General features: G+C 47.2%; 1 protein-coding gene across 1 annotated transcript in view; it reads left to right on the plus strand.

Annotated features, from left to right (window-relative positions):
• The first annotated feature begins 582 nt into the window (after positions 1–582).
• The window catches only part of commd10 (COMM domain containing 10), a 43,061-nt gene continuing 28,876 nt past the window's right edge, over positions 583–14,767 (plus strand). Inside the window, exons 1-5 of the mRNA XM_084439374.1 lie at positions 583–718; positions 1,018–1,108; positions 2,622–2,732; positions 3,564–3,719; positions 3,989–4,099. Coding sequence (XP_084295500.1) covers positions 690–718; positions 1,018–1,108; positions 2,622–2,732; positions 3,564–3,719; positions 3,989–4,099 — 498 coding nt within the window. The 5' untranslated portion in view covers positions 583–689. The remainder of the gene's footprint in view (positions 719–1,017; positions 1,109–2,621; positions 2,733–3,563; positions 3,720–3,988; positions 4,100–14,767) is intronic.

Below are 14,767 nucleotides of genomic sequence, written 5' to 3' on the forward strand. Positions count from 1 at the left end.
TGGTTCACTATAAACAAACAAAGGCAGAAAATTGAGGGGTCTTCTATAGGGCAATATAGTGGGATCTCTGTATAAAAACGCCTAATGAGAAGCAGGGGACTTGATACCACAAGGGAACATGCATAATGGGTGGGGGACAACATGTTTACATGTGTACAGTACTTGTTCATCATCATACTGGCAAATATGTTGGGAACCTAATGAGCAGGACGTCTCGGAAATCGTGACAGTGGCGTGAAATGTCTGAAATTGCATTAGAAAGTATCGAATACTTTTAGAAACATCATTGAATCATTCCTCCATCGTCTTTGGCTTCACTGCGCTTTCCGTAGTGAAAAAGCACATGACTATCATAAACATAATCATAGAGACCCAGGGGCGTAACTTTTGCGCATTATGCTTTTGCTTTTCTATTATCCGTTGCTATTAAATATCTTACCATACGGATTATGACAACTGATCACAGTGAATGCATCGTTAATGATGACAGACTAATTTGGTCGTTGAATTTCATACGAGGTGTACCAAGTTTAAGTTTGCGCTTAATGCGCAGGTTTGATATTCAGAAGTACGTTTACCCCATGACAACAGGAAAGCAATTTTGCTTGCTTGATGGATTTGTCTGACAGCTAGCTAAAGCTGTCAACTTCGGATCATCGATACAGTTGACCAATGCACAGAAGATAGATATGGCCGCTATCATAAAAGAGACTCAAAGGTAAGAATATTGACCATTCCGGGTCCAGGTGTGCGCCCATAATGGCGTGATGCTGGGATCTTCCACTGTAACGTTAGCCAGCAGATGCTATGCTAGGTTGAGTATTACAAGTTGTTGTACTAGGCTCTGTGGTGCATTGACATTCTAGCCGTAGATGTTCATCTAGCTAACCTTTTAAAGTCTTCCCTATTCTATTATTTTCTATTTGCATTTGTATTCGATGAGAGATGTGCACACCACAGTGCACCAAGATAGTAGTAGCTACACATACTGTAGCCAACACTGTCCTGTCCACCCAGCGTCAAAGATGCAGTGGCTCTCATCAATGGAATTGACGTGAACAAGTTTTCCAGACTGCTGTCTCGCATCCTTCAGAAGCTCCATTTGAAGGTAACGTAGTTACCCATATTTACACTGATGCCAATGCATAGCCAAGATTATGTCATGTAGAGTAATAATGACAGTATTCGTTTGTACACAGATTGATGGTGTTGAATATCATGGTGGTGCTTTCAAACCTCACACACAACTTCAGGCGACAGGAAAGACCAACGTTTAAAGGTGCTAGAGATAAAATAAAACCCCAAAAAACAACGAAAGAAAAAAAATACAGAGATTTTAGAGAGGTGCGGATTAAAAGTATTGCTTCTTTTTTTATTTTTCTTAAAAAAAAAAACATTTATTGTGAGTACTGTGACAGATATTGCATAAGAGGGTACAGTATCATTACTAAAAATAACCACACACACACACACACACACACAAAGAGGAACATTTCCATTGCCAGTAGCAATGATATACCCACAATCCATCATTACATCATCCTGAACTGTCATCCAGTGCCTTTTTTTTCTTTTTTTTCTCCCCTCCCCCATAACTCCTACCCTCCCTCCTTTCCTCCCAATCCACACCTCATTCCCATGCACAAACACATACATACAATAAGGAAACCAGATACAACAGAGCAGACAAAGAAAACAGCCTACAGACAACCTACAAGCAACAAAACAGACATGAAAAACCAGCTATTAGTCTATGTGTAGAAATACATGTTGTCTACACCTATTATTGTAATAGATTCTGTCAAGAGGGATGTACTGTAACTAGAGCTCATTAAGCCAATGTGAAGTGGTTGGAGGGGTTGAATATTTTCAATGTATGATGATGCATTTCATGACTGCTAACAAAGTAAGGTCAATATTTTTTTTCTGATATGTGCTACATGATCAGAATTAAAAGTTCCAAGGAGACACAATCTGGGTGTACATGGAATAAAAACTTTAAGACAGGTTGCTATTGTGTTCGGACCGTGACAGCACTCCAAAAGTTAAATAAAGAGCTACATGACCGAAAAATATGAAGTATTGCTTTTCCCCTCAAATATTGATTATTAATCAATTATTGATTAATTGTTATTAAAAATGTGAGTCCAAAATGAATGTTGTGTCGGATAAGGAGAGCCTGGTTTCCATCCTGTCTAGAGCCCGCCTACTTCAAAACTGTATCCGCCCTAGATCCCGCCTTAGACCGGCAAAATTCAAAACGATTGGCCCCAGACTATCTAGAGCCCGCCTACTCCAAAATTGTAATTGGCGGATGCAATCTCGCCTTAGACCGGATCTACAATGCAAAGTGGCATTAGAGTTGTTTTATTTATTTATTTATTTATTTATTTATTTATTCATTCATTCATTCATTCATTCATTCATTCATTCATTCATTCATTCATTCATTTATTCATTTTTTTTTTTTACGATTCGTCTATATAAAAAGGTTATCTATAATAACACCTTTAAGGTGGAGACACTTTCATAGATGGGAGAGGACGTGACCGTGTTCCCTGACTGGTAAAGTCGGGCTATCGGAGAACGGCTGACAGAGCAGAGGATCATGTGACTTCCAGGGGGAACGCACGTTCAGCGAGGAGGAGGAGGAGAAACTGCAGGCCGCTCTCTCATTGGACAAGCAGGCTCTGGCGCTGGTGCTGGAGACCGCCGCCTTCATCCTGGAGCAGGTAAGGAAGGAGGGGAGGGGCTTACGAGGCCACGCCTCCTCAGCTGTGACTGGAGTGGCTCAAAGGCCGGGAGCTGCAATAATGCCCTGAAGCAATGTTCTATTTTATTAGTATCTTATTTTCGCTTCTGTTCTGTTCTCTATTCCATTATATTATATGGATGGTAAATGGACTGCACTTATATAGCATTTTTATCCAAAGCACTTTACAATGGCCTCTCATTTACCCATCCACACACACACATTCACACACCAATGGCGGCAGTTGTCATGCGAAGTGCCAGCCTGCTCATTGGGAGCAATGTGGGGTTCAGTGTCTTGCCCAAGGACACTTCCACATGTGGACAGGAGGAGGCGGGCCCCTACGATCACTGAACAACCCACTCTCACCTATTGAGCCACAGCCACCCCACACTCTCCCCTACTCTACTCTACTCTACTCTACTCTACTCTACTCTACTCTCCCCTACTCTACTCTACTCTACTCTACTCTACTCTACTCTACTCTACTCTACTCTACTCTACTCTATTCTGTACTCTACTCTAATATATACTCTATTCTATACTCTATTCTTTACTCTACTCTCTATTCTCTACTCTACTCTATCCTATTTTCTACTCTACTGTCTATTGTCTACTCTATTGTATTTTCTACCCTACTCTCTATTCTCTTCTCTACTCTACTCTACTCTACTCTACTCTATTCTACTCTACTCTACTCTACTCTACTCTACTCTACTCTACTCTACTCTACTCTACTCTACTCTACTCTACTCTACTCTACTCTACTCTACTCTACGTGTCATTGTGCCCCATCGCGTCCTCTCTCCAGGCCGTCTACCACAACGTGAAGCCTGCTTCTCTGAAGCAGCAGCTGGAAGGCGTGCAGCTGACCCCAGAGAAGGCCGAGGCCTTCAGCCTGGCCTGGACCGCCTCCGGGCCCGACCTGGTGGAGAAGCTCCGACAGAGGATCTTCGCTCCCAAGAAGGTGGGCTAGGTTGTAACGCGGCCGATCACTGTGCATTTTGGACAAGCTTCTGTTTCAAAATCGATTCATCTTAACGAGACTAAGCTGGATTGATAACTTTCAAATAAAAGATGAGTTTGTTAGATTACTGCATATCAGTTTAGCACTAGTGTGAATAGTAATTTGTGTTTAATTGGGGTGATGAATTGGGGTGTGTGTGTGTGTGTGTGTGTGTGTGTGTGTGTGTGTGTCTGTGTGTCTGTGTGTGTGTGTGTGTGTGTGTGTGATAGTTGGAGCATGTCGGCTGGCAGCTGAACCTGCAGATGGCCCAGTCCAGCCAGGCCAAACTGAAGGCTCCACACGCTGTCCTTGAGCTAGGGCTCCGCAATGAGGACTCTGAGGTCAGTGCCACACACACACACACACACACACACACACACACACACACACACACACACACACACACTTTGGCACACACACACACACGGCCCTTTGTTCCCAGCTCATAACAGCGAGGCTGTTTACCCAGCCAGCGTACTCGGGGGAATCATCTTATTTTAGCCAGTGGATGCTGATCCTCCAGACACCCAGACCTGAGATCTGAGCCCAGGAACCAGCTACCAGGGAGCAGGGAGCTTGTTAGCTCAAACCCCCGTGGCCTCCTGAGCCTGGCCCCCTCCTATCTCCGGGTGGGAATGGTGGCCCCGGACTGTGTTCATCTGAACAGACTACAGATCTACACGGGGCGCTGCTCCAGAAAGCCAGGCTAATCAGTCAAGCGCCACATGCAGTCGTCTAACTGTGGGGTACAAAAATAGGATAATTAGTATCGACTGGAAAACTCTGCCAACCGTCCATATTCACGATTAGTTCTCTTGATAATAGGATAGAATAAATATAACAAAGCAGCTGCCATCTCATACATTTTTTTAATAAATCTGTGTGACTGTAATCCTGAGCCACGGATCCACATCAGTAAACCGAGGCACTTAGCTGCTCCCTCAGACTGTGTGGGAAAATAAGAGTTCCAGTCTGTGGACTATTGTTTGGTACTGTCTCCTGAGTATACGCTCACATATTTGTATCGCCTGGCGTCAAGTGTTCACGCTTTAGCAGTAATGTGTGTTTTCCCCTTATCTCTCTGCTGCTCCGAGCGTTTTCTCTTCTCTGTTGTTTCAATGTTTTCAGTACAACATGAATTAATTTATTAAAATCCACTAACATGGACCCGTGGTGGGAATAGATAGCGGAGGGCTGTGGGCGACCCAGGCAGTTCGCCACAACAAACGGACGAGCCGCAGTTCCCCCCGTGCGCAGCAGGGGGCACTGTTGCCCCACTACAATAAAGGACCTCTCGATTTCGGCGCTCTCTTCAGACAGGAACGGATGTCTGGTTCAGCTTCTCATCAAGAGTTTGAATCTGCGCACATATCTCTTCTTGCCACAGGAGATTGTTTTCTCCTCTCCCTCGCTTTTTTTTTTGCGTTTATTTTTTTCCCGTTCATATTTTCACAATCCTGGCTCCAGATTGGTTCCGTTGCGGATCACTGTGCTATCCCCGAAACACCAAAACATCCCATCACAATTGTCAAGTGCATTGCCGAAGTTAAGTTGGTGTTTATTATTGTACACTGACAGAATACTGGCGATTCATTATCAGCAAATGCATACTGAATACTGTCACTGTATTCAGGATGGCTGTGTGGTGGTGGCCTCAGCTCTGATACCCCTACGACAGCCTCCCAGTTTGAGACTAGCGAGGGAAGAAGTGAGGGAAGGAAGAAGAGAAGATGAGAGGAAACCGGAGGAGGAGAGGAGGCCAAGGACAGCTGTACATTATTGATTGTGGAATCCAAGCAGGGGCAGAGAGAGAGAGAGAGGGGAGAAAGAGAGACCTCTCACGCCCGATCACTGTCCCCGCTACGTCAGCACCGAGCAGAGGCAGGCGCTGGGGGGGGGGGGGGGGGGGAGGAGCCGACCTCAAGAGTGGGACGGTATGGAACATGTCCCTTTATGATGAGGTCATGTCTCATATTCCATATAGAACATAGGACATGTGTCCTCACCACACCACACTGTGATATAGGACACTTTCCTTTTTACAGTACTAGACATGGTAAAGGAAGGATATGTCTATTAGGGCACAGTATGAATGTGCTCTAGTGTACTATATGGGACGTGAGTGCGTGTGTGTGGGTGCGTACTTTTGTCCCCCTATAGGGTGCAGTAATATCTTGAAATACAGTATGTTGTATAGAACTTTTCTGTGTAGTGTGCCTTGTAAGAAAAACTAATATTCACTGGCTGGAACACCAGCTATCGACGTTTGTCATTGTTTTCAGAGAGGATATTGCCTGTGATGGAAAGTGGGTCAACATTTCTAGTATGGGGCTCTTTCTCTTTTTATAGCCTAGCCTTCCAACAACTATTTGCCTTTACTTTCTCTGTGTATCTCTCTCTCTCTCTCACTCTCTTTCATTACATCTTTCCTTCTCCATCTCTCTCTCTCTCTCTCCATCTCTCTCTCTCTCTCTCTCTCTTTCATTTTATCTCTCTCCTTCTCCATCTCTCTCTCCATTTCTCTCTCTCTCTCTCTCTCACTCTTTCATTTTATCTCTCTCCTCCATCTCTCTCTCTCTCTCTCCATCTCTCTCTCTCTCTCACTCTCTTTCATTATATCTCTCTCCTTCTCCATCTCTCTCCTTCTCAATCTCTCTCTTTCTCTCTCTCTCTCTCTCTCTCACTCTCTTTCATTTTATCTCTCTCCTTCTCCATCTCTCTCTCTCCATTTCTCTCTCTCTCTCTCTCTCTCTCTCTCTCTCTCTCTCTCTCACTCTTTCATTTTATCTCTCTCCTCCATCTCTCTCTCTCTCTCCATCTCTCTCTCTCTCTCACTCTCTTTCATTATATCTCTCTCCTTCTCCATCTCTCTCCTTCTCAATCTCTCTCTTTCTCTCTCTCTCTCTCTTTCTCACTCTCTTTCATTTTATCTCTCACCTTCTCCATCTCTCTCCTTCTCTCTCTCCATCTCTCTCTCTCTCTCTCTCTCACACGTAGACAAACACCCAGGTGGCACTTTGATGTGTCTGAGAATAAAATCCTTCACCAGTCTGGGGGATCGTTCTCCTTTCATAGTCCACCCACCCCCCCCCCTTCACATTGCTTATCTGTCTGTCCCGTAGCGTTAGTGTTCTTCTGCTCGCGGCCGCCGAGCGCCCTGCCCAGGGGAGGCGTCCATCTATAATAGATGACGCTGGCCTTTTCCTGCAGACATGCGAGGGTGTCCTGGGTACACTGTTGCGTGGCCCGGTCTGTGAGCTAATGTGACAAGTCAACAGCAGCTTCAAAAAAAGTTGTCCCTCCTCTTCTCTTCTCCTCTCTTTTCTCGTCTCAATCTCTCCTCTCCTCTTCCGCCCTCTCCCTCCATCCCTCCATTCCCTGTCGTGTTTTGGGAGCTTGTGTTTTAGTTAACTTGAGAGCTGACCCAGCGGTCGATATTGGCTCTTCTGTAAACAAGGCCATTTTATTGAGTTCAGTCGTATCCCAGTTTGAGTCTGGTTGACTGAATATCGTTGAAGGGGCGGTGCGTTATTATAACCAGACCTGGGTTGATGACGCGCCGTATCACAGACGACTGACGCACTCGATTTTGTACGCCAGTCTAATTAGATCTCCGTAGAGCCATCTCCTCCACCTACTAACACACACACACACTCATACACACACAGTCGCGCACACATACACACACAGTCGCACGCACACATGTACACGTGTGTTCCCGATCCAATACCCAACACACCCAGCCCACCTCTCCTGGCACCCAATAAACACTCTAAAAATACCCACAATGCACTATTGTATTGTGACTTATTCATGAGTGTACTGGTTGGTTTGTTTTTATGTTTTTTTTTCCCGAGTACATCCGCCCCCAGCCAGCCGGCGCTAAGCTAACGAACTAATTGTATTTCGTGGATCGTGCCTTGTTTTGGTATCAAAGCGCCAGACTTGAAAGAACCAAGGAAGTTCTCATTTGTTTTCTTTCTGGGTTCAGTCACGGAGGAGCGTTGGCTGTCTCTCGGTAGGAAGGAGCTCCCCTCCCCGCGATGACCTCATTCATTATCACCCGGCGAAGAAGAACGCATTTAAACATCACATTACTGAGCCTGCTTCTGGAGGAGGCGCCGCCGCCATCCCGCTACACACGCTCTGTCCCTCTCTCTCTCTCTCTCTCTCTCTCCTCACAGTCTCTCTCTTCCTCTCTCTTCCTCTCTCCATCTCTTTCTTTCTGTCTCTTATGTCTCTCTCTTTCTCTTTATCTCTCCCCGGCTCTCTCTTCCTCTCTCTTTCTCTTGCTCCATTTTTCTTTCTGTTTCTCTCCACCTCTCCCCCTCTCTCTCTGTCTCCCTCTTTCTCTGTGCCACAGACCGACAGCAAAATGCTTGACCACCAGAAAGCCCTTGAAGGTTTGCACCCAGCTGAGCAGGGTCCAACTCCCCCCCCACCCCCCCCCCCCATCCTGACCGACATGTTCACCGCTAACGAGCCGGCCGTTACAGATAACCCTGCCGCTTCCTGAACCGATCGCATTACCCAATCAATCATATCAGAACGCTCCAGCCCAAACACTCCCCAAAGTCAACCCCCCCCCCTCCCCCTCCTCCTCCTCCTCTCCAAAACACCCCCCCACCCCCAGCCCACCCCCCACACACACACCAGCCGTCAGACCACACAATGGGGCCCTGTGTGTCCCGGGCAGGTCATGCAGCTTCTCATATCCCAGGGGGCTTTGTGCGGCTATCATTGGGGGCTCTCTTTTCTTCCAGGCGATTTGCTTTTCTCCTCCGGGATCCCATTCAGGCTCCTCATTGTCCCTCTCCTCCTCTCCTCTCCTCCTCCCCTCTCCTCTCCTCTCTCCTCCTCTCCTATCTTTTCCTCTCCTCTCCTTTTCTCTCCTCTCCGCACCTCCCGTCTTCTCCGCCCTCCTCTCCTCTCCTCATTGCTCCATCTCTCCGCGGAGGCGAGCGGGGAGGTTCGCGGGCGTCTGCTAGACCAGCCACGCGATGATGTCATGGCTTTATTTGCTCCCGGGAACCATTGATTCCCCCCCCCTCTCTTCTTGTTTTGTGCCTCCCGGATTCTTTGGCCTCTTAAAAAAGCGGAGGGATTTGGGGGTGTGGAACAGCCCCGGAGGAACATGCCTGACACCCAGCTAGATGCTGTCAGGGTGGCAAATCCATCCAGATCCGGGTCTAATTCCCTTTGATTTAACAGCAACGCCCTCCGGTCCACAGACCTGGGCTCACTCACAGGCTGATGCGTCTCAGCCATGGTAACGTGGATGATGGTGATCTGGATGAGGTTGTTTTCTTAGTCAGCCATGGTAACGTGGATGATGGTGATCTGGATGAGGCTGTTTTCTTAGCCATGGTAACGTGGATGATGGTGATTTGGATGAGGTTGTTTTCTTAGCCATGGTAACGTGGATGATGGTGATCTGGATGATGTTGTTTTTTTAGTCAGCCATGGTAACGTGGATGATGTTGATCTGGATGATGTTGTTTTCTTAGTCAGCCACGGTAACGTGGATGATGTTGATCTGGATGATGTTGTTTTCTTAGTCAGCCATGGTAACGTGGATGATGGTGATTTGGATGATGTTGTTTTCTTAGTCAGCCACGGTAACGTGGATGATGTTGATCTGGATGATGTTGTTTTCTTAGTCAGCCACGGTAACGTGGATGATGTTGATCAGGATGATGTTGTTTTCTTAATCAGCCATGGTAACGTGGATGATGGTGATCTGGATGAGGTTGTTTTCTTAGTCAGCCATGGTAACGTGGATGATGGTGATCTGGATGAGGCTGTTTTCTTAGCCATGGTAACGTGGATGATGGTGATTTGGATGAGGTTGTTTTCTTAGCCATGGTAACGTGGATGATGGTGATCTGGATGATGTTGTTTTTTTAGTCAGCCATGGTAACGTGGATGATGTTGATCTGGATGATGTTGTTTTCTTAGTCAGCCACGGTAACGTGGATGATGTTGATCTGGATGATGTTGTTTTCTTAGTCAGCCATGGTAACGTGGATGATGGTGATTTGGATGATGTTGTTTTCTTAGTCAGCCACGGTAACGTGGATGATGTTGATCTGGATGATGTTGTTTTCTTAGTCAGCCACGGTAACGTGGATGATGTTGATCTGGATGAGGTTGTTTTCTTAGTCAGCCACGGTAACGTGGATGATGTTGATCTGGATGATGTTGTTTTTTTAATCAGCCATGGTAACGTGGATGATGTTGATCTGGATGATGTTGTTTTCTTAGTCAGCCATGGTAACGTGGATGATGTTGATCGGGATGATGTTGTTTTCTTAGTCAGTCACGGTAACGTGGATGATGTTGATCTGGATGATGTTGTTTTCTTAGTCAGCCACGGTAACGTGGATGATGGTGATCTGGATGAGGTTGTTTTCTTAGTCAGCCATGGTAACGTGGATGATGTTGATCTGGATGAGGTTGTTTTCTTAGCCATGGTAACGTGGATGATGTTGATCTGGATGATGTTGTTTTCTTAATTAGCCATGGTAACGTGGATGATGTTGATCAGGATGATGTTGTTTTCTTAATCAGCCATGGTAACGTGGATGATGTTGATCAGGATGATGTTGTTTTCTTAATCAGCCATGGTAACGTGGATGATGGTGATCAGGATGATGTTGTTTTCTTAGCCATGGTAACGTGGATGATGGTGATTTGGATGATGTTGTTTTCTTAGTCAGCCACGGTAACGTGGATGATGTTGATCAGGATGAGGTTGTTTTCTTAGCCATGGTAACGTGGATGATGGTGATCTGGATGAGGTTTTTTTCTTAGCCATGGTAACGTGGATGATGGTGATTTGGATGATGTTGTTTTCTTAGTCAGCCACGGTAACGTGGATGATGTTGATCTGGATGAGGTTGTTTTCTTAGTCAGCCACGGTAACGTGGATGATGTTGATCTGGATGATGTTGTTTTCGTAGTCAGCCATGGTAACGTGGATGATGGTGATCTGGATGAGGTTGTTTTCTTAGTCAGCCACGGTAACGTGGATGATGTTGATCTGGATGAGGTTGTTTTCTTAGTCAGCCACGGTAACGTGGATGATGTTGATCAGGATGATGTTGTTTTCTTAATCAGCCATGGTAACGTGGATGATGTTGATCAGGATGATGTTGTTTTCTTAGTCAGCCATGGTAACGTGGATGATGGTGATCTGGATGAGGTTGTTTTCTTAGCCATGGTAACGTGGATGATGGTGATCTGGATGAGGTTGTTTTCTTAGCCATGGTAACGTGGATGATGGTGATTTGGATGATGTTGTTTTCTTAGTCAGCCACGGTAACGTGGATGATGTTGATCTGGATGAGGTTGTTTTCTTAGTCAGCCACGGTAACGTGGATGATGTTGATCTGGATGATGTTGTTTTCGTAGTCCGCCATGGTAACGTGGATGATGGTGATCTGGATGAGGTTGTTTTCTTAGTCAGCCACGGTAACGTGGATGATGTTGATCTGGATGAGGTTGTTTTCTTAGTCAGCCACGGTAACGTGGATGATGTTGATCAGGATGATGTTGTTTTCTTAATCAGCCATGGTAACGTGGATGATGTTGATCAGGATGATGTTGTTTTCTTAGTCAGCCATGGTAACGTGGATGATGTTGATCAGGATGAGGTTGTTTTCTTAGCCATGGTAACGTGGATGATGTTGATCAGGATGATGTTGTTTTTTTAGTCAGCCATGGTAACGTGGATGATGTTGATCAGGATGAGGTTGTTTTCTTAGCCATGGTAACGTGGATGATATTGATCAGGATGATGTTGTTTTCTTAGTCAGCCATGGTAACGTGGATGATGGTGATCAGGATGATGTTGTTTTCTTAATCAGCCATGGTAACGTGGATGATGTTGATCAGGATGATGTTGTTTTCTTAGTCAGCCATGGTAACGTGGATGATGTTGATCAGGATGAGGTTGTTTTCTTAGCCATGGTAACGTGGATGATGTTGATCAGGATGATGTTGTTTTTTTAGTCAGCCATGGTAACGTGGATGATGTTGATCAGGATGAGGTTGTTTTCTTAGCCATGGTAACGTGGATGATATTGATCAGGATGATGTTGTTTTCTTAGTCAGCCATGGTAACGTGGATGATGGTGATCAGGATGAGGTTGTTTTCTTAGCCATGGTAACGTGGATGATGTTGATCTGGATGAGGTTGTTTTCTTAGTCAGCCATGGTAACGTGGATGATGTTGATCTGGATGATGTTGTTTTCTTAGCTGAGGACTGAAGTGTGCCCAGCATTTTCCTTCTCTTTGTGTGTTTTTGTAGGAGATGTTGTTTTAGGTGGTCTGGCTTGTCTCTCTCTCTCTCTCTCCCTCCCTCTCTCTCCCTCCCTCTCTGTCTCTCTCCCTCTCTCTCTCTCTCTCTCTCCCTCCCTCCCTCTCTCTCCCTCTCTCTCTCTTTGTTTTGTGTGCATTTTTCACATTTCAGAACAAGCCCTTTTGATTGCAATGCGACATGCAAAATCAGAGCCATTCATTTCAGTGAAGGCTGTAAATTCTCATACCAAAATATGCCTGTTTTTCTTTAAACCAGAGACACTGAGCTTTTACTTTCTTTTAGTTTCTTGATGAGCAGCGTCTTTTTCCACTTCTACATAACTGTAAACCGTCATAACACACAGTGGCTGTGAAAATGCTACTCGTGGTATCAACCACCCTTATCTCTGAGGTCAAGGCTCTGGTGTCTCTCCTCCATTGTCAACAGTCTCGTAACGAGAGGGCTCGGCCGCGTCGTTCCCGCCGTAGCTCAGCGAAACCCGGGGTGTTTCACACAGCGCGCGTCTTTGATGTCGATGACATCCTGGAATCTGGAACGTTACGTCGATTAGGTGTGGTGTGAAGATTTCGCACATGTGGAAATTTCCGATTCCTGCCAAAAAACATAATTAATAGAAATGCCGCAGGTACGGCCGTGATGCCATAGCTACGGTGAGCGTCAACACATAAACAGGACGCCCGTCTCCTGGCCATCAGCCAAGTATTCGGTCTTTTTTAATTTAATGAGGCCTAGTCTTTGTTCCATGACCAAACAAACTAATTGTAACCTTTTTACACAAAAGGCTGTCCGTTGAGGACTGCCTGTCCTGTTATCTGTGGGCTCTGCAGTCGGGTGGGGGGGGGGGGGGGGGTTGTTGTCGGTCGAGGCTATTGGCTGCAGCAAGAAAGGCAGGCAGGCAGCTGTAGATATTTGGCCTGCTGGATGTGTGGTTCCCACAGGTCCTACTGTAATGGAGGGCAGTCCTCCTCCTCCTCCTCCTCCTCCTCCTCCTCTTCCTCCTCCTCCTCCTCCTCCTCCTCCTCTCGCTCCCAGCCACAGAGTCTGCATACCTCTGGGCTCGAGCTGGCTGCCTAGGCAATCACCAGGGCTGCCACACTCAAGAGGCCCGGCCTGCGCTGTTATGAATAGCAGCCGTCACACACACACACACACACACACACACACACACACACACACACACACATATACATACACATACATACATGGACACACGCGTACAAGAGCGTCTTCATCACACACACACACACACACACACACACACACACACACACACACATGTACATTGAAGAGTGTGTGCAGACACGTACCACATAAAGACACACACACACGCACACACACACCCTCCCACCAAGCCGTAATGCTACTTATTTGTATATATAGATTCAAAATGGCGACAGGAAGGGAGGCAGGCGGCCAAGCCCCGGTTGCGTCCTCTCCTCTCCCCAGCGTGTGTCCAGGAGGCTGGCATTCCACGACCCCCGCCGTCGCGAGGGGGGACGCGTTTGTTCCCGGCTCTCGCCGCCCTGGAGACAGACAGACAGAGAGAGAGAGAGAGGGAGGGAGAGGGAGAGAGAGAGACAGAGACAGAGACAGAGGCAGCTGGGCTGGCAGCGCCAGTTGCTGCTTGTACCCGCCTCCGCCCGCCCGCCCGGCGTGGGCCCCCCTCCGATCACTCGGAGCCCCGCTGTAATCCCGCTGTTATGGCCCTCACACACACACACACACACACACACACACACACACACACACACACACACACACACACACAGCAGTCACACTTGTTGGTTGTTTATCTTGGCTGGCAGTGATGGAGAGGCTCCGTTTTCGCAACCTCTACCGCCGCGGAAAACCCTCCCGATCGAGGCTCCCGAGTCCGAGGGGGATCTCCCCCCCCACCCCCCCCCCCCGGCCGAAGAGATTAACTCCCGCCGGCGCGCGGAAACGCCGTTAGACTTAAGCAGCCGAGGAAACAGAAGAACAGTCTGATCTACGCTCCCACTCCGTCCGATCTGCAGTGGAAAACATCAAGTTGAATTGATTAAAGCGCGTGGTAATATCGCTACGTCACCGATACAACACTCGTCGTCAGGTAAACGTCCAAAAGAACTACCGGCCAGGGTAGCCGCCGCCGCCGCCGTCGCGCCCGGGCGTGTAGCGCCGGCCTGTGCTTCGTCACGACACCGAACCGCTTCTCGTGATTTAATGACACACTTCTATTCGTTTATATCTCCGTATTTCTATCTCCCCTGCCCCCTGGAAAGGTGTTTGTGTGTATTTCCAAGCCGCTTTTGGTTTCAGTCCCTGTTGAGGCACAAACCGGCAGCCATAATGGGTCTCTGTCAGAGCGCCGCTGGTCGTCAGCGCGCCTCGCTACCAGGCCGGGGGGGAGAGAGAGGGGAGCATGTTGATTTCTATTTTCCGGGCGTCTCGGAGATGACTCATGGCGACATATGAATAGATACAGATGCAGTGGGATCCATGCAAGGCGGTGCTTCTGAAAAGGCTGCTCTCTCTCTCTCTCTCTCTCTTCCTCCCTCCCATCTATCTCTCCCTCTCTCTCCTCCTATTCTTTCTCTCTCTCCCTTCCTCCTCTCTCTCCCTCTCCTCTTTCTTTCTCTCCCCCCCCCCTCTCTCTCTCTCTGCATCCTCTCTCTCGGTCTCTCTCTCGCCTCTCCTCCTCCTCCT

Source organism: Borostomias antarcticus (assembly GCF_949987555.1).
Source record: "Borostomias antarcticus genome assembly, chromosome: 6".
Lineage (NCBI taxonomy): Eukaryota > Metazoa > Chordata > Actinopteri > Stomiiformes > Stomiidae > Borostomias > Borostomias antarcticus.